Source organism: Peromyscus eremicus, chromosome 4 (genome assembly GCF_949786415.1).
Source record: "Peromyscus eremicus chromosome 4, PerEre_H2_v1, whole genome shotgun sequence".
Lineage (NCBI taxonomy): Eukaryota > Metazoa > Chordata > Mammalia > Rodentia > Cricetidae > Peromyscus > Peromyscus eremicus.
Window position 1 is genome coordinate 21,395,286 of NC_081419.1, and position 22,007 is coordinate 21,417,292.

General features: G+C 35.7%; 1 protein-coding gene across 1 annotated transcript in view; it reads right to left on the minus strand.

Annotated features, from left to right (window-relative positions):
* The window catches only part of Lrp1b (LDL receptor related protein 1B), a 1,617,914-nt gene that overhangs the window by 1,092,501 nt on the left and 503,406 nt on the right, over positions 1 to 22,007 (minus strand). Inside the window, exon 4 of the mRNA XM_059258831.1 lies at positions 246 to 365. Within this exon, the coding sequence (XP_059114814.1) occupies positions 246 to 365 (120 nt within the window). The remainder of the gene's footprint in view (positions 1 to 245; positions 366 to 22,007) is intronic.

Below are 22,007 nucleotides of genomic sequence, written 5' to 3' on the forward strand. Positions count from 1 at the left end.
TGGATTATCAATACTGCTTTGAAGGGGACTGTGGATCTCCACTTTCCATTTCTCTATTTGTTCATGGCACAGAGAGAAGGCTTTGTTTATTGTGCACTTGTATTCAAATGCTATGCTGCTTTTTAAAGAGGGTCTGAAGCTTCAAGACCTGTGAGCCAAAATACAGCTTCCTTCTTCTTAATGTGGTTATTTCTGGTACTTGCTACATGCCAACCAGTAAAGAGAAAGTTACATTTCATACTTGCCTTTACAGCTTCTCCCATCTTCTGTTATTTCAAATCCATCTTCACAGTAACATCTTGTAATATTTCTGATCACTGCACATTTAAACTGGCAATTCAGCTGCTGACAACTGGGTAGCAGTTCTGTAGAGGAAAAAATACACAGCCTCTGTATCAAATTGTGTACATACAAATGTTTAAATTTAAATACTACTAATATTAAGCATAGTTGAACCAAGGAGAAAGCTGTATCTATTGTCTTAAAAACAGACTGGTTTACATTTATTTGAAGGATTGGTAACAACAGTTAATGTCAATGGGTGTTCAGTTTTCAGCATGTTAGAATATTACTGTGTTCCAATAACAAGTCTTTTGAAATTCTGGTAAATGAAATTATTTCAAGAGGAAAAGTGTCAGTGTGAAGGTTCATTTCCCCATCTATGTCTTCTCTGCCTGATGCATCAATTGATTTTTTATCTTTGGAAGCTTGTTTTGATTTACCAATCTATGTGTAACCTGCATAAAATCAATGTGAGTATATTCTATCTCAATAATTTACTTTTCATTGGTGAAAAATATCATGGAAATACTAGACATAATTTATTTCATAATGCTTGAATTCTTTCAGAAGAAATACATCATTACAGCACAAGTTAGCAAATCTTCCAAGTAAATTCAGATTCATTGTGATAAATGCACAAGGCAGAAGGTGATAGGAGCACACATTGCCCAGTTGCTAATGAGAGTAGGAATTGCTAGCTTTGAAAAATATTTCAGTAGAAGACATGACTGCTTATCTGACCTGAAAAGTTTGTTCTAATGTATTATAGCAATAGAATTTTCCCATAGGATGAATGATAAAAGTTTTGAAGACTACAGTTAAGTGAGTAAAAATATGATGCTCCTTGCCAAAAATTTAGTTGGTGCTTTATAAAATACAAAAACATCGACAACAAATAAAAATAATGTATCTGGAACATTCTGAATTGAACACTGGATATTTTAGTAGGATATAATTGCCTCTACTCTTCCCTTACCTTAATTACTTTCAATTACAACATATTTCTTCTCTTAAAATTCAAAACCTCCTTCCTAATATTTACTCACTCACGCCATCCTAGTTTCTTATTTCTTTCTGGAACCAAGAGTAGTCAGAAGATATTTTACTAGTTTTACAGTCTGTAATCTGTTCCCCTGCACAAATTCTTGACCCCCTGCATTTCAAACTTAGCTGAGCTAATAACCAAAGTCCCCATGCTGCCATTTCTCTGCTAGTCCTGCCTCCTCTCTCCTATTCAAGGCCGTTGCTTAAGTTGTGCTCCGCTTCCCCTCCAGATCATTATTTTTTGTTTATATTAGGTCTGGGTTGTCAAGGTAAAGCCTTACGCTATTTACAAACATTTTGTTGGAACATAGCCATACTCATTATTTACATACAGCTTCTGAAGGTTTTCATACCACCTCAGAGACCAAAAGGCCCTCAAAGCATAAAGCATATACTTTTGCCTATTATAGAAGAGGTTTTCTGAAGGTTACACTAGTTCATTCTCAGTACCAAACTGCCTTTTATGTCCCCAGATTACAAAGGCCTTAGACTTCATCTCACCCATCTCTGCCATCACTATTGCCAATTCTTCTATTTCTTCTTTTTCTATGTGTATGTCTAGGTGCATATAACTATGTATATATCTACTTTTTTCATGTATTTCTACCTTAAACTTATTTCATTAACTTACCTTCAGGGCTCATATAGGAAGTCCTAGTGAACTTCATGCTTTAAGTGCATTGGTCCTGCATGACCCTGACTTGACTTGACCAACTCTCAGCTCATTCTGCTTCTAGTATAACTAGTACTATAACTAGTACTTGGTTTTCCACCAATTTCATGGACTATTTGTTGAGTTATCTTTCATTTTATCTACCTGAGGATGTAGTATGCCAAGGCAGAAACTGTGGTATTTTTTTGGTTTGTTTGTCTGTTTGTGAACTCTGTTGTTTGGAACATAAATGTTATCCTTGAATTAGAAGGCTAGTTTTGTTGTCCTCATTTTCTAAATTTCATAAACCAAATAATTATTGAAATTTGTATTATTGAATAATAAATAAAATTGAAATTATTACATTAAATTTTCTCTTTTTGAATTATGTATAACTATTTTTATTTTCTTAATGTAGCTCCAACTTATATAAAACACAACTATATCTACTTTGTAGTTCAAATACTGGATTCATGCTAATAAAATATGGATATAGATATTATTAGCTATTTAATGAACAATGACCATGCCTTTTATCTAAAGAATGCCAATTCAGCATATGGAGTAATTGATTCTTCTAACTCATCTCTGCTTAGTATGTCTGGTGGTAATTTAAGATTCAGGCAGAGGGGAAGGAGGGGGAACTGTGGTTGGTATATAAAATAAATTAATTAATTAAAAAAGAAATCTCTTTGAACCTTCATAGTATTTTAGAGGAGGGATTTGTATCTGCAAGCTCGGACAGTATTCAACGCTAAATGTAGGAGAGAACTTCACTATAGGGGCAGTCTACCAGCAAACCTCTCTGAGAACTGTCTAAATTTTGACTATTTGATTGAGGGTGGTATATAATTTAATTAATTAATAAATTATTATTGTTAATTATACTTTAGTAATTAGTTTCTAGAGACACAGAAAGTAGTAATAATTGGTATTACATCAATAAATCAATAAAATACCTTAACTTTAAAATGAGAATTAACATTAGTTATCAATTCCAGTTAATTAATATTAGCTAAACCCACAAGATAGTTCATTTACCTCCCAAAGTTGGGTCATTGAACTGTGACTCAGTGGAAGCAGTCCAAACTTTACTTCAATTTGCAGGGCACTTCCCCCTGTGCTCCCTGAGAAATCATCCAGTGCTAAACACTCTGTGTAGGTTCACTTTCTAAAATGTTGTGTAGCTTCATGTATCAGTTTACAGTATGGCATAACATTGACCATGGGAGACCAGTGCCCATGGTTAGCTCATGGTAATAAAACAGAATGCCTGAGAGTAGCAAGGGATAGGAAAATTTTTAACTGAGGCTATTAAGGAATAAGCTTTAATCTATGTATGACTGATGAAACAAGGAAACACACATGCCTTCTGATTGTAACTTTCTCTTTACTTCTTGAAAATAGTCTCTGACTCTTTCTGTCCCCACACAGCTACACATCTCCACACTGCCACATACAGCTACATAACTTTACATATATACATCTTTTCACATGGCTACACCTCTTTCTTTTACATAATTCCTCTTCTACATCTCTTTCTACACAGCTTCATCTTCCTTGCATCCACACAGTTACAAATCTTCTACAGCCAAAGCTAAACATCTCATTTACAAGCTCTCTCACCATACAGCACTTTACACAGTTCCTAGGCACAGCAGCTCTTTGACATTTCTCTCTCTCTCTCTCTCTCTCTCTCTCTCTCTCTCTCTCTCTCTCTCTCTCTCTCTCATACTTACTCACACATATATACTTCTACATTATTTACATCTGTCTCTTTCACACTCACACATACATACTTCTACATTATTCACTCACCCTTTACTCACTCACTCTTCTACCCGCTCACTCCCTCACACTTCTCTCATTCTTCTTCATCTCTCACTCAGCACATACACATTTCACTCACATTCTGTAGCAACTCTCACATAGCTCTACACAGTTGTCTCTTTCCATACTGCTGCTGCTGCTCACAGCCAAACTCTGGACAATTATAAGTTATATTTTCAGGGCCCTACCCATTCTCTCAATACAAGATAAGTCACTTAGTTTCTCTTAGGCTAATAATGCACATTGACCCATGTGCTTAGCTCTAAGTTGGTGAGGGATCCCAGACAGTAAACAATTGGCTGAAGCTTGAGTAGTCAGGGTACAAGAAGAAATAGAGCTACTGCAAGGAGATATATCTCAATGTAAGCAGCCTGGCCTTGATTTATCAATAAACAACACCTAGGAATTAGTCTTTGTGTATTTTCTGCAGGGGCAGTTTAGTCTGTTTTGGACTTGTTCTAAGGCCTTTGCAAAATGTGTAAAAGGCTCTCTTTGAGACTGAGAATAATATTACTTTCCTGTGACTATAAAGAAGAATATTTTAATAATATATCTGTTTATCAGAATTAAACAGCTTAAACATAAATCATAACCTAACCATCCACAACTATAAGTATGCCCAAATATGTAAAACACACTACCAATGGACTGTGGAAAGAATGCCACAGCTGTTCTCTTAAGGAGGCATAATGGTGGCATATGAGAAAATTACAGACAGAAAACAACCAGTTTCTACAGCTAGTGACCCCATGGCTTTGCCAGATGGGGCTCTTCATCAGGGAGTTATATGTCTGGTGGGTTGACTTGTCAAACACTAATTGTCACCTGCTGCATGCTCCCATGGCCCTTAGCAATGTCACAGTAGTGAATGGGGTCAAGTAGAAAGGATAACATTGTAAATACTAGTTGTAACATGAGGCAAAAGAATACACAAAAGGTCACTGATTTTGATTTACAAAGAGAAGGATTCATTCATGAATAAGAAATATGGAAAGGCATCACAGAAATAGTTGTGAAAAACTGAATTCAAGCAGACTTTGAATGGAAGGTTGGAGAGATGGCTCAGTGGTTAAGAGCATTTGCTGTGCAACCATGAAAACTTGAATTGAGATCCGAATACATACATAACAAGCCAGAAATCATATCACATGGGCCTATCATCTTTGCTATGGGGAGCAGAAACAGGAGAATCTATGATGATTTCTGATTGTCAACCAAAAGGAAAAATGTGAGTTTCAGGTAGGGACCTTTCCTTAAATGAATAAGATTAGAAAATTACCTGCTACCTTCCTCCGGCATCTGTGTGGGGTATTCAGACAGCTAAATGCAGAGAGGCACACTGTTTTGTGCCCACACCACACACACACATGCATATATATCACACACACACACACACACACACACACACACACACACACACACACATCATAATGAAATCATAGAGAACAATTATAAAAATGTAGCCCAACTAAAAGAAAATGATGAATAAATACTCATTTCCAGCTTCTCCTTCTTAATGTCTTTTTTTTTTTGGGGGGGGGTTTCGAGACAGGGTTTCTCTGTGTAGCTTTGCGCCTTTCCTGGGACTCACTTGGTAGCCCAGGCTGGCCTCGAACTCACAGAAATCCGCCTGCCTCTGCCTCCCGAGTGCTGGGATTAAAGGCGTGCGCCACCACCGCCCGGCCTTAATGTCTTAATTCACAATAGAAAACCCAAATATTCCTTGTTTCATCTGTAGACTCCCTCTAATTGTGTCATGCCTATGGGACAGGAATGTGAGCCACTGGAAAGTTTCCAATGAGGGGAGGATTGGCAGACAAGAAGAAATAAAAAACAGAGAAATACTGTATCTAGAAGGTCAGACTTTAAACCCAGTTTGTGATCTAATGTTAAAATATAGAAAGAAATCAGAGGTATATTTGAGTCTACTTGGTGTCCCTTCACAAGGATATGTATATGTATAGGATGAAGGAAGGAAGACAATCAAACAACACATGGAATTGTAGGTAACTGCTAAACATAGACTCTGCTAAGAGATCACAAATAATTCTGAGGAACTGGCAGTGTGAAATTGAAATTTAATATTAGACTTGTTTATAAAACCACTATTAATTATTGTAAAGTTATCTGTCTGAACTACATAGCATCTATGTTTAATTATAGGCAAAATGATAATTCCTGTATATATAATTAACAATGAATCACCCATGTTAGAAAGTTTATTCAAGTACCACAGAAATGTTATGCTTAATTATTATTTTTTTCTAGAATGCCTTTCATGTGGCAGAGTCACTGGCTCATGTGCTATCATCATAGGATTTAGTCTCAGACTCAATTAGCAAGACTACAAAAATCTAAATCAGTAAGATACCCAGTTGGGACCTCTAGACATATCTGATCACAATTTTCAATATTGTCACAAAACATGATTGCTTCTTTCAATTAAAGAGAGAAGTTAGTATTTCAAGGACTCAATCTGATTCAATTGATGAAAACTTTCCTACTTTGATCTATTTTAAGGACTCTTTTCAATGACCTTACAAAAATTATGAAAAAGAAAAAGGTCAAAGTGGTAAACTAAAAAGAGATCCATATATTATCTAATGCAAGCTAACAATTTCCAAGTATTATGTAGCCTTGTAACATCTTAACTTTGAACTTTTTAGATTCATTAAGTAGATTTTTAAATTCATATTACTAGAAAATAGAAAAAAAATAAGATGAAGAAAAAAATGTTAATTCATACAAACTCTGTGATCACTTGTACTTTTTATATTTTTGTTTAGCAGTAAGTAGAGTATTATATTGAGATAATAAAAAAATCCCTATGAATCAATAGTATTTTAAATCTCCTCTTCCTTGCAGATTTCAGAGCATTTAGTACTTCCAAGAGCAGGGAAATATTCACTATCAAACTTCTTCTAGTTTCTACTTCTTGGGCATAAGTAATGGTCATTTTTCCACATCAGACCCACTTATCTGTCTTTAGGCTATACTTTTGATAGTATTCCATTGGATGGCTATGCTACAGTCTATTTGTTTACAAACTGGTACACATTTAGTTGCTTTCAGTTCAGAATTATATTAACACTGAAGTATGTGTTGTATAAATACAGATTATAATGTTAGTTGAATAAGTCTGAGATTTCTGAGTTACATCGTAAGAGAACATTTCACTTCAGAAGAAACTAAAAATTGTTTTCTAGATTGGCAAATAGTGCTGGACACATTTTTGTAACTTTATGTTTTGTTCATCCACATGCCTATTCTCTTTTCAGCATCCTAGTATCTTGAGGAGAAGAAGAAATTTAGAAGTCTGGCAATATGATTCATTACAATGGCCTTTTCTATTAGCATTTTAAGTAGTCTAGGTCTACTTTATCTCCACATTAATTTTAGAATCTTCATGTCTTTTCCTACTTGAATGTTAATAGAAGTAGTGCTTAGAGAATGCCATTTTTTAATTTAAAAATTAGAAAATATCTATCTATACTTACTGTTGATTTATGAGTTTTTTGACTTTGTAGTATATAAATTTTATAAATGCATTACTGTATCCACATTTATAGTTTAGCATTTATTAAAAATGATTATTTATTAAAAATGATTATTTATTGAAATGAAGTAGAATTTAGAAATTAGTTTAAATTTTATTTGGCAAATATGTGTTCTATGGTATTGTTAAACTAAACAACCTGAAAACCTATGAATTAAATTACATAATTTTGGCAAATTAAAGATATTAGCAAAGCAAAAAGAGTATTATTATCACAGATTCTTCTGAGTTGAAAAGAGAAGAGAAAAGTGAAAAAGCTCTATATATTTGACAGCTTCACTGATCCCCTCCTTAAAAAGACAAAACTTCAATTTTTACTTTAAATATGGTCAAAATTAGCTGAATGTTTTCGTCGAAAGAACAATTAAGCCACATGATATCACAGAAGAGTATATCAACTAGTTTTTTTTCCTTAGAACTAGACATAGAAAAAGGTTAGGCTGAGTTTCAGTTCAGAGATAGAGTACTTGTTTTGAAAGCACAAGGCTCTGGTTTCCGACTCCAGCTACAGAAACAAAATAACAACAGCGAAAAGAAAACCTATATAAGCTCTTCTAGAAACAGAGCTGTTGAGAACACTAATGAGATGACAATTGCCTTAATAATTATTAAAGGGAATCAAAACTTTATATTGAAGATTGAACCGTGGCATACATGGTATCATAAAGTTGCTTAAACCTCAAGTGAGGAGATATCAATACTCCTTCTCAAGAGATTCACCTTTCTAATGTTACCAAGGGTTAGATTCTGATTCATATTAATTCAGTTCTTTTGGGGAGTTATAAATATAAAATTTTAATGAATATAAAATCTCTATAATTTGTAGTGGATTATGTAAATATGGAACCACCAACCAGTTTAGGAAGAATGAGGTGAAAGAAAGATGACTACTAAGTGCTTTATTCTAGTAAGGCCAAGATATTTAGAAGTATCATGTAGGTTGTATTGGTATTTCACATTTAAATTTTACAGTAATCCTGTATACTAGTTTGTTTTCTCTGTTATTATAACAAATATAACAAATTGGATATTTGTGAGGTAAATAAAGCTAAGTGATTTATTTACCTCACAGTTTTGATGGTAGGCCTCCTTTAGCTTTGGTAAAGATGTCATGACAGATGGTACTACGAAAGCCAGAAGATATGAGGGATAGACAGATCACATTTTAAACTAATAAACCAAGTAAAGATTCAGAACACAACTCAAAAGTTTATAAAACTTTCCATAATAAGACTTCATTCCATGTAAACAATGTACCTCAGAAGACAGTGCCATGGACCACATGAAGCTGTACCAGTATACCTCAACTCTTAAAATTTATCACACCTCAAATGCCACACTGGGGACCAAATTTCCAACACACAAACTTTTGAAGAAATATTCTTAAACTACACCCATATCTTAACAGCATGAGATGCTAGTTTTGGTAATAAAAATTAACACAAATTAGGACTTTATCGTGATTAGTACATTTAATAATAATTGTATCACTAATGCCTAGAAAAACATAACAGTCAAGTACAACTTGCACGTACACAGTAAGGGAATATTTCATTTCAAGGAAGAATGTAGGTAAAAGAACACATAGTGAAGAAAACTGTACTCATGTAGATTACAGAAGGATACTACTTACATATATGTAAAGCACAACTCAGTCACATGTGTACAGCTTATGTGAAAGAAAAATGTTTGTAATTTTACCTATGAGGTTAGAGTAGGGGAGGCAACATGACTAAAGTCATCTCTTCTTCAATAGGGAGTTTAGTTTTCCTAGCAGAATTTCTTCTTATTTATATTTTAAGAAATATCTATAAGCAAATCTCTACAGAATGTGAAGAAAACACCTTTCCCTACATGAGTTAACATTGTTCTTTAAAATCTCCAACAGTGAGCCAATCCTTGAGAAGCAATGTTGACAAACCTGAGGTGATATTTGTATGTTCAATACTGTGAGGACGCAAAAAACAAACAAAATGATTCAACACAGGGTATAACACATGTTATATCAGAAGACATTTGTGTTGAGCCCAATGACATCTTCTGACCTATTTCCCAAAGTGGAAACTAGAAACAAGAAAAGCTAAGTTTACAAAGAAAGGTGAATAATAAATAAAATTGCAACAGACAAATCTATTAACAAAATTTAGGTGGAAAAAATGAAATAAATGAGTATTGACCGACTTATCTATTTCAGTGTTTGTCGCATTAAGAAAATAAATGCATGCTAGAGGTTGATGCTTATGGGAGGGATAGTGGTACAGGTTTTGATAATCTAACTACACAGATTATTCATTGCACAACATGAGAGGACTGTTGAAATGATTTGGTACATGAAGGGCACTTAATGAAAGCTAAATGTAAGACCAAGTGCACATCTGTGATCCAAGAACTTGAGAGATGCAGGCAGGAAGATTATCAGTTCAAGGTCATCCTCTGCTATTCGATGAGTTTGAGGTCAATCTGAGTAAACAAAACTCTGCCTCAATAAATAAATAAATAAATAAATAATACATACATACATACATACATACATAAACTAATCCGAATGAAGAACCAAACAAATGTACAAAAATGCTAACAAAAATCCAAGAGTCAGCCTTGTAGAACAGAAGGCATACCTTGATAACATTAAAGTCTTTAGTCATAAAATTGGAATTTTGAACACAGTGAAGCAGTATCTAAAAATAGAAACTGGGCAGTGGTGGTGCACGCCTTTAATGCCAGCACTGGAGGCAGAGCCAGGTGGATCTCTGTGAGTTCAAGGCCAGCCTGGGCTACAGAGTGAGTTCCAGGAAAGGCACAAAGCTACACAGAGAAACCCTGTCTCAACCAAACAAAACAAAGCAAACAAACAAAATAAATACATAAAAATAAAAATAGAATACATTATTTCTATTATCATATATTTATATATATATATAATATAGACTTACTAATTCAGAGAAAAATACTATTTTTAGATGTTCAAAAGCAGCAGAAAATTATCAGCAAAACAACTTTTCTTAGAATGCTTTTAAACAGTTTTTTAAAAAATTTTTCAACATCAGTGAACTTAGATTCATGATTCAGAAAATAGAGTAACTAAAATAAGAACAAATGTAGTACTTCTGAGGACAGTGGTGATGGGACATTCCCAGGTGACAGGTATACAACCCAGCCTATTCCAGAGCGCACGCGCACGCACACACACACACACACACACACACACACACACACACACACACATATATATAAAATTGATGGAAATGCCACCAAGGAATTTATGAACGATGAAAGACCTGTGTTGATAGTACACTAGATGTAGCTTTGGAGAATGTGCGCAGATGCCAATATGCTTGTCCTAGTTTAATGGCTGTCTGTAATGTAATAACATTAGAACCATCTGCAGCAGGTAAAGAGCCAATTTCTACATCAACAATAGTCTGCTTTAAGAATGAGCCTCTTAGACAGCATCTCCATCTACATGTCAGCTGGCACCAGCAGAAACCCTTGCTTTTCAGGGACATGGAACCAAGAACAGAGCAAAGCTAAAAGAAAGTTATCCTTAGGGATAGGAATAAGGGAAGCCACTAAAACAGGAGATGACTGCTCTGTTTAACTTTAAGAACTATAGAACCAGTTGAATACTATGATATGCTTATATATGTATATACCTATGAATGCTTTATTTTAGACTGATGAATTTAAAATGTGGAGAGCTTCTTTATAGGAGTTTAACTTATAGCCTACCACACCACTCTTCCACCTTTGATTGGGTTCTTTGTGAGAGTCCATTTTACCAGCTCTTGTGTTTTGTAGATGCCCTCCCCTTACAGACTGTCTACAGTGGATTTCTCTCTTAATCTTTCCCTTGCCTTCAGTGTAATTGTGAAAACTGTTGTGGAAACACTTGGAAATATTCTCCCAGGCGGTAAATTAAGTGTGGGTCAAAACAAAGTTAAAGAGCTGAAAGATAACAGACAACTACAAATCTAGGAAACACATCTGGAGATAATCGACTGCAAACTTGTGAAATATATGTCTAAACAATACACTTCAACCTATGGAGACACACCTACTCACACACTGTATTGTTCCTTTGATGGTGGTCAAACAATCTAACAGGCAAAAACTACCTCTATCAACAAGGGAGAAACATCTGAGAGGAAAACTCCCATCTAAAGAAAAGATCACATGATCCAATTATTATTTAGAGGTGCATATATAGAAAGCCAATTAAGGAAGAAATTAGTGTTTTAACCACAAATGCTGCCCATTTACATAAACTGGGCAGATTACATAAATTTGCATACTGAAAGGCTAACTAAAACTTTCAAACCCCCTTGGGGGAAGATAATAATCTTATAGACATTTTAATGATATGTAAGAATAATAAAAAACATACTCCTTGATAATAAGAAGAACCCATTATCTTAAGCAAATACAACTCAATTTTATCTTCTCAATGAAAGGATACAGTGAGAAAATTTAAATTTCTAAGAATGAGTCAAACTTCATAAAAATCCTAATTATCTCTTATTCGTTTTTGAGGTTCATTATACACACTGTACAAGGATTAGAGTCTGCTAACATGATGAAAAAGAAAAATTTAAACACATTTTGTGATAATTTATAATAGGATGGAGAATATGGAAAGAGTATGCAAGTTTCCTCAGAAAACTAAATCTGAAATTAACATACATTTCAGCTCCCACACTGTCCCATTAAATATACAATGAAAATAAAGTCAGCATATAAAAGTAATTCTACCTGCAAATTCATGTTCATTGGAGGAATATTCAAAATGATTAAGGTTTGGGATGAGCCTAGCTCCCCTTCAACAAAGGGGTGGTTAAAGAAAATATCACATGATCCTTATATGATGAATGCATGTGTGGATGTATCACAGTGAGACTGTTCATAGTATTTAACATAGAATATTTCCTAGCATGAAAAGGCCCTGGGCTTGATAGTTAGCACTATCACCTCAAGTGGAAATAATTGAACGATCATAGTGAATACTATCAACATATATGATTGATGTTAATAATATATAGGAGAAACTAAAAATAAAAAGATTTTCTGCTACATATCTCAATTAGTAACGTTTTTATATCCCAAATGCTTCTCATCTTGGGCAATGTTAATGAGTTTTGACATTATACTGATATTTTAAAAAAAATGTGTTCATGATTATATATCTTCTTTTTTTAAAAGATTTATTTATTTATTTATTTATTTATTTATTATGTATGCAGTGTTCTGCCAGCATATATCCCTGCACTCTAGAAGAGGGCACCAGATCTCATTACAGATGGTTCTGAACCACCATGTGGTTGCTGGGAATTGAACTCAGGACCTCTAGAAGAGCAGCCAGTACTCTTAACCTCTGAGCCATCTCTCCAGCCCAATTATATATCTTATTGATTTAACATTTTCAACAAATGTTATCATTCTTTATTCCTATAGAAGAAAGGAGGTTGGAAGAGGCAGAGGGGAGGAGAGGGAGAAAGAAAAGAAAGAAGGAAGGAAGGAGGGAGGGAGGGCAGGAAGGAGCAAATGAACAAAAAGAGGAGCAAAGGATGGAAAGAAGAGAGATTCTTCAAACCGCTTGTAATCTAGGTAGAGCCTGTTGTTTTTCTGTCTCTGGCTTGGAAGATAAACATATTACCTACATAAGTCAGGTAAAGAGTAAGGTTGTGGATTTAATTTGTACAGTACTACTTTAGAGCCTGGTCACTTTGGCCTTTGATTTTCAAATAAATTAATAAATATATTAACTAATGTTACTTTGCCATGTGGCTTGATAAGTAAAACAGAGCTTGAATCATCTAAGCTGCCATCTTACTTCTGCAAAGTAAGAGCAGTGTATCCTGCTTTTAAAAGGAGAGTGCCCCCTTTTTCCATGGGTTTATTGTTACCTTCCCTCAGGAAACATCTTCATAGAGGAAGCTGATTTCTTCGGATAAGAATGTCCAAACCTGAAGCCGAGGAAAAAGTATAGTTTCCAACTACAGATATACAATGGTCAACCGGGCCAGAACCAGGCTTTATTTGTTGATTTATTTAACATAGTAAATGGTGGGTTATCTTCATATGTCTGTGTCATTACACTTTTCTCTTCTTCATTCTCTTTCTACTAAGTTTCCTTCCTTCCTGCACCGGTCTGCTCTTCTTCTCTTATTTAGTCTTCTTTGATAATTTCTTTGCACACATATTTCAATTTCCTTACCCTCTCCATTACCCACCCCCATACAGATCTCTTTCTCTCCTCACTCCATTCTCTTTCTGGTTTTGTGTCTTACACATGTATGTACCCAGAAATATATAATCATGTATTAAAATACACTTACATGATTTTAAATCTAGATTCTACATACAAGATAAATTGTGGTATTTTTTCATGTATTTTGGTTAGAATGATGTTTTCCTATTGTATTCATTTTCCTATGAATGTCATGATTTCATTTTTCTTAATGATTGCTAAAATTCCACTGTGAGTACATGTGCAACATTTTCTTTAACCACTCATTTGGTGATGGACATCTAGGCTGGTTCTCATTCTTGTTAATTGTGAAAAATAACAACAATCAACATGAATGTCAAGTACCGCAAGTGTATCTGTTGTTCTAGAATTTGCTGAGTAAATACCCATGTGTGCTATAGCTGGGCCTTTGGTAGTTATTCATTTAGCTTTTTGAGGGCTCTCATGTTGATTTTGATAGTGGCCACATAATTTTATATATAAGGAGAACGTAAAAGTTTCTTTTTCTACCACATCTTGACCAGCATTTGTGGTCAGTTGTTTTCTTGATAATAGCAATCCTGACTAAAGTGAGATAGCATCTCAAATCAGTTTTAATTTTTATTTCTCTCAGTAGAGCTATAAAAACCCATAGAAAATGAGCCTAACTAAGGGTGTGAAAGGCTCTTCTAAGGAAAGCTCTAAGACACTGAAAATAATTGAACAAGATGCTGGAAGATATTCTATGCTCATGGACTGCCAGAATTATGTTGTGAAAATGACTACATTACTAAAAATTGTGCCCCCGCCAGCAGGGCTTCAATGGGTTCTCGACCACCCTAAGGACGGAATGATAGGGACAGGAGACACAAAGAAAATACACCAAGTCAAGGTGCAACTTTATTTTTCTCCAGGAGGGTTTATATAGTTCCTGCAGGGTGGGGTGGGGGGAGCAAAAAGCTGTTATCTGCATAGAGTGGGGCAAGCTAACAGGATGTTTATGCAGGATGTTTATAGGGTGAAAGAGTCAAGGGCTCTGACTCAATGTCCTGTTGCTAGGCAACCTGACTGTAGGATGATCTAGTTCCCTGTCTTATTGGGGGTCTGTATTTTTCCACTAACTAGAGATTCTATCCTTGTCCCTGACAAAATTGATCAATATAGACAATGCAATCTGAATCAAAATATTAATGGAATTCCTCAAAGGCTTAGAATAAAATCATAAAATCCAAAGGACAAAATTGTGTGGAAGCACAAAAATATCCAATGTAATCTTAAACAGAAAAAAAGGAAATAAAAAAACAAACACAAGACAGTGTCCTTCCGTCCATTTTATCTTACATTATGTTAGTCATAGTACAAACCTAGCTGTGACTGAGAAAACTGCTTGCATAAGTGCTTGTTGAAAAAGCATGAGGAACTGAGTTCAAGTCTTGACCATGCTCATGAAAAGCCAGGCATGGCCCCATGTGCCTCTAATCCTAGCATCGTGGGACCAGGGACAGGAGGACTGGGCAATCACACGAATGTTTCACTTACCAGTTTCTCTCCAAGATCGGTAAGAAATTCAGACTCAAAAAATAAGGCAGAAAGTGATAGAGTAGGGGACAACAGAATGTTCTCCCAGATTTCCTACTTGTGCATAGGGATGTGTGCCTATATCACACACACACACACACACACACACACACACACACACACACCACATTTATATACACATACAATATAAACATACACATACATATAACACACACATACAACATACTAACGTACACACACATAACATACACATCACACAAACCAAAACATACAAAAGCTGTATCTTGCTATTGGCAGAAAAAAAAGACACATAGACCAATGGAATGGAACAGATGATACAAAAAAATCTACATAGCTACAGCAACCCAATATTTGACAAAAAAAAGGGGGGGGGTTAAAAATACATTAAAGAAAAGTCTCGAGCCAACAAAGCATAAAAACTAAATTTCCATGTGTTTAAGAATTAAACTAGATATAGCTTTTATTCTATAAAAATCAGTTCAAATGGATCAACAACCTTTATAAGGCTTAAAACTTTGAAACTGTGCTGGGCAGTGGTGGCGCACGCCTTTAGTACCAGGACTTGGGAGGCAGACACAGGCTGATCTCTGTGAGTTCAAGGTCAGCCTGGTCTATAGAGTGAGATCCAGGACAGGCACCAAAACTACACAGAAAAACCCTGTCTCGAAAAACCAAACAAACAAACAAACAAACAAACTAACTAATGAACAAAAACAAAAACTGCTAGAGAAAAACCATAAGAATTACTTCATGATATAAGCATGTGCAAAGATATATGAAGATATTTAATAGCACAGGTAATAATTCTAAGAATTAACAAATTGAATTCCAAGAAATTAAAGATTTCTACACAGCAAAAGAAATAATCCACACAGTGAAGAGAGTATTTATAGAACAGGAAACATATTTGCTAAGAACACATCAGACAAGAGCTTAATATATAGGAGATACCTAATTTCTTGAGTTCCTTATATATTCTGGATATCAATCCTCTGATAGATGTGGGGTTCGTGAAGACCTTTTCCCATTCTGTAGGCTGTCGCTTTGCCTTGTTGACCGTATCCTTTGCTCTACAAAAGCTTCTCAGTTTCAAGAGGTCCCATTGATTGATTGTTTCTCTCAGTGTCTGAGCTACTGGTGTTATATTTAGGAAGTGATCTCCTACGCCAATGTGTTCAAGACTACTTCCTACTTTCTCTTCTATCAGGTTCAGAGTAGCTGGATTTATGTTGAGGTCTTTGATTCACTTGGACTTAAGTTTTGTGCACGGTGACAGATATGGATCTATTTGCAGCCTTCTACATGTTGATATCCAGTTATGCCAGCACCATTTGTTGAAGATGCTTTCTTTTTTCCATTGTACACTTTTGGCTTCTTTGTCAAAAATTATATGTTCATAGGTGTGCGGATTAATGTCAGGGTCTTCAATTCGATTCCATCGGTCCACATGTCGGTTTTTATGCCAGTACCAAGCTCTTTTTATTACTGCAGCTCTATAGTAGAGCTTGAAGTCAGGGATCGTGATGCCTCCAGAGGTTGTTTTATTGTACAGGATTCTTTTGGCTATTATGGGTTTTTTGTTTTTCCATATGAAGTTGAGTATTATTCTTTCCAGGTCTGTGAAGAATTGTGTTGGTATTTTGATGGGGATTGCATTGAATCTGTAGATTGCTTTTGGTAAGATTGCCATTTTTACTATGCTAACCCTGCCTATCCATGAGCATGGGAGATCTTTCCATTTTTCTGACATCTTCTTCAATTTCTTTTTTCAGGGACTTAAAGTTCTTGTGATATAGGTCCTTCACTTGCTTGGTTAGTGTTACCCCAGGTATTTTATATCATTTGTGGCTATTGTAAAGGGTGATATATCTCTGATATCCTTCTCAGCCTGTTTGTCAGTTGTCTATCAAAATGCCCAACAGTCCAATTAAGAAATGGGCTATAGAACTAAACAGAGAATTCTCAACAGAGGAAACTCAAATGGCTGAAAGACATTTAAGGAAATGCTCAACATCCCTAATTATCAGTGAAATGCAAATCAAAACAACTCTGAGATACCACCTTACACCTGTCAGAATGGCTAAGATCAAAAACACTGAAGACACCTTATACTGGAGAGGATGTGGAGCTAGGGGAACTCTCCTCCACTGCTGGTGGGAACTCAAGCTTGTACAACCACTTTGGAAATCAATATGGTGCTTTCTTAGAAAATTGGGAATCAGTATCCACCAAGATCCAGCTATACCACTCTTGGGTGTATACCCAAGGAATGCTCAATCATACCACAAGGGCATTTGTTCAGCTATGTTCATAGCAGCATTGTTTGTAACAGCCAGAACCTGGAAACAACCTAGATGCCCTTCAACTGAAGAATGGACAAATAAAATGTGGTACATATACACAGTGGAATACTACTCAGCAGAGAAAAACAATGACATCATAAGGTTTGCAGGCAAATGGATGGATCTAGAAAAAATCATCCTGAGTGAGGTAACCCAGACTCAGAAAGACAAACATGGTATGTACTCACTCATAGGAGGATACTAGATGTGGAACAAGGATGACTAGACTGCTACTCACAACACCAGGGAGGCTACCTGGAAAACAGGACCCCAAGAAAGATACAGGGATCGCCCAATGACAGAGAAATGGATGAGATCTACATGAACAGCCTGGACATGATTGGGGGTAACGAAGGGCAAGGGTCGAGGGAAAGAGAGACTGGGGGAGTGGGAGATCCCAGCTGGATCAACAACAGAGAGGGAGAACAAGGAATAGGAGACCATGGTAAATGAAGACCACATGAGAATAGGAAGAAGCAAAGTGCTAGAGAGGCCCACAGAAGTCCACAAAGATACCCCCACAATAGACTGCTGGCAATGGTCGAGAGACAGCCCGAACTGACCTACTCTGGTGATGGGATGGCCAAACACCCTAATTGTCGTGCTAGAAACCCCATCCAATGACTGAGGGAACTAGATGCAGAGATCCACAGCCAGGCCCCGGGTGGAGTTCAGGGAGTCCAACTGGTGAGAAAGAGGAGGATTTATATGAGCGAGAATTGTTGAGACCAAGGTTGGATAAAGCACAGGGACAAATAGCCAAACGAATGGAAACACATGAGCTATGAACCCTCTGAATAGGACACAGAGAACCAACATCCACTGAAGTCTACTTGGTCATCAAAAAGCAGCCTCTCAGGCTGAGCGATGTGTCCCTGCATAAGGACTGGACCTGCCTGGACTGAATCTATCAGGTTGAACTCAATCCTCAGGGGAGTCTTTGCCCTGGAGGAGATGAGAATGGGAGGAAGGCAGGGAGGGGGAGAAGGGGGAGGACAAGGGAATCTGTGGCTGACTTGTAAAATTAAATTAAATTATAAATATATATATATATATATATATATATATAAGCTTATAAGCAGCGTCTCTATATAAAATTAAATTCAGGTGGTTTATAACTAGAGAGAGAGAGAGAGAGAGAGAGAGAGAGAGAGAGAGAGAGAGAACCTGGGGTTCTTTAAAATTTCCCTTATTTAACTACATGCTAAAACTGGAAGAATAAAAGTCCTCCTATGTGTTTTGGATATTTAAAAAATATATAGGAGATACAAAGCTCTTCAAAAATGAAACATGCGCCAACACACACACACACACACACACACACACACACACACACAGAGCACCCCAAATCATCACAACAATGAATAGACTAATGAGCTGAACACACTCTTCACAGTGGACTTCTTTTAGTTTTTCATTTTTTCTGCTAAAAGGACTCTGATTTCGCAGTTCCACTGGTGGATGGAAGACCCATGGAAGCTGAGGGAATCTCTTTTCATTGCAATTTCTTATTTCCCTTTCTGAATACTTATTTTAGACCAATACTACAATCCATACATTTTCTTCATATGTATATATATATATATATATATATAATATCAGCTTGTATTTCATATATATATATATATATATTGATGTGGGAGGGCCCAGACCATTGTAGGTGGTGCCATCCCTGGGCTGGTGGACTTCTGTTCTATAAGAACGCAGACTGTGCAAACTGTGGGGAAGAAGCCAGTAAGCTGCACTCTTCCATGGCATCTGCATCAGCTCCTGCCTCTAGCTTCTTGCCCTGTCTGAGTTTCTGTCTTGACTTCCTTCAATGATGAAAAATGATATGGAAGTGTAAGACAAATAAATCCTTCCCTCCCCAACTTGCTTTTCGTAAAGTAGAAACCCAGTAGAAACCCTACGACAATGACTCATATGTTTTAGGCGCAGCCTGAGAATGATGCTGAAAAATACTTCTTTCATTTTATTAGAAGGGAGGGACATATTTATGCACCCATGAATAGTTTCTGAATACTACACTAACAGGAAACACGTTTTCTTACACAGTTTGCCTCCCTCTATGGATCCTAGCTTCTGGACCTTTGTCCTTTTTCTCTTCTGCTCATGATACAGATCAGCAGGTAAAGCTTGTGAGTCCCTTTAAGAAAAAAAAAGTCCAAGATCACAGATAGTTTCAAATTTGTATAAAGACCATTTGTAGTTTGGACCATTCTTAAACTTCATCTGACTTACTTTCTAACAGGTTCTCTGAGACACACATGTGTGAGCCTTCAAGAACATTGCCTTTATACAGAGTGACTGCACAGTCCCCAAGGGCTGATGAAAAGAGAGCAAATCCTACAGCACTATTTGATTTCAGAAAACACATGATACAGTTTATATGACATTTGAATTAGTCATTTCTAACCATTTATCATTACAAATATATTTTATATGCCCCTAATGTCTCTTTCTGCTATTGAAATCTAACATATCAGCTTATATTTCAAATTAAACACTCAGAATACCAAAAACATTTTGCAAAATATCAAATTTTTCATGTTTTTGTTTTGTTTTATGTCTGCAAAAGGGTAATACTGACTTGTTTAAAGTCATGCAAGGAAAGCATTCATGTCTCACAACAAGAGCAATTTCGATTGCATGAGATTCATTGCTATTGCTTGAATACTTCTAAAATTTCCAAGTTTTGATAAATAAGCATTTTAGTAGGACTTTCCATTGCAATGACAAAATGCCTCTTTAAACCATGGAGGAAATCTTTATTTTGGTGCACATTTTCAGAGTAATTGGTTGATGGTGGCTTGGACTCATGCTCATGGGCAGAACAACAAGGTGCAAGAAATGTGTGACAAAGGAAAATGTGCTTGTTGACAGGAAATGGAGACAGAAAAAGGTCCAGGGCAAGGTTCAAATCCCCATGGAAGTGCTCCAAGTAACCTGTATCTTTGATGTAGGCCCCACACAGCTCCCAATATTTCTAGGATCTGTCAGATGAAGCCACCGGCTGGGGCCCCATGTCTTCCATATGTCAGGTTTTGAAGGGGCCCTTTAAGATCCTTCATACCTAAGCCACAACAACACTCACACTTTATGAAAATGAAAGTAAAATATGGTCAGAAAATGAAGTGATGAAGAGAGCTTCTAAAATCTAAAATTAAACTTGACTACAAAGAAAAAAGTGACTTTCACAGTCGGCATGATGAAGTGATTTAATGATGAGAAAGTTACAGTCTTTGTTTGCACTCCTTCCTTACAGTGACAAGCTTTCTGATTTATATTTTCATGAATTTACCTGATCGTATCATAATGTTATTCATTTCAATTTTATTATTCAATATTCATACTCCAGATACCAGTGTCTAGACAGGCCTTATCCAATACTGTTTGCTTTTCCTAGTTCATACACCTCAATTTTAGAAACACATTTCTTTTAAAGATTAAACATTTTTTACTTTAATTTACCCAAAGCCTTATTTTTATCCATACAGGACTTTCATGTTTTGTTTTCTGACAGCAAAAGTTGCCTTGATTGATAGAATTCAATCACTGTGTTGAAATAATGCAGCTTGTTTTTATCTTACATTAGTGTGTTCTATTTGCTTTATCTTTTACATGTGAAAACAATGTGACAAAACTGTAATGGCCTTCAGATTCCCACCTGGGTCCAAAATTCATTCTGGGTAGTAGAATACAGACTGTAGAAAAATGTCTAAAGATTTCATGTAGGAGTCGAAATAGACTTGGGGAGTATATGCTAAATGTGTTATAAATATGCTATTCACTAATTCTAAATCAGCACAAGTGTGCAGATATTCATGTACATAAGTATACTGCTTAATGAAGGATTAAATGATGTTAATAATTATTATTATAAAATGTCTCCTTATTTGATGAGATTATATCACATGAAGGTTTTTTCAAATAGATAAAGAGAATGTGTATATTACCATTATTAAACTCGTTATATACAAACCAGTCAGTAACCTGGCTTAATAATAACATGAGAATATTCATATTATGAACATAAATATAATTAGAACATTATTAAACAATCTGAATAGCATGTAAGTGATTTTTAAAAGCTGTGCAGAGTGGTGTTTAAATTCTACTTGAAAACAAATAGTTTGTCTGAAACTAATAGCATCTCCTGACCCTCTGTGAACTGCACTGAATCAGTCATCTGATCTTTTTATGTCTTGGTTTCCTATCTGTAATGTGGTCACAAGAATATTAACTTTATATATATTTTAGGATGAAAAATCTAGACATAATCTGATCATAGGAGACAGCAGCTACTTTTCTATAAGGTATATTTCGTTATATATGAGGGTTCATTTTGTAGATGTACATCACAGTGCCTATACACATTCCTTATATGCAGAGTTATTTAAGGATATATGTTCATCAAGAAAACAGTCAGGACTCCAGAGAGTGAGATGCATTATCCATAATTAGAATCTTCTGTGTATGGTACTATATTTGAGGACACTGAATTTTTGGTATCAACTT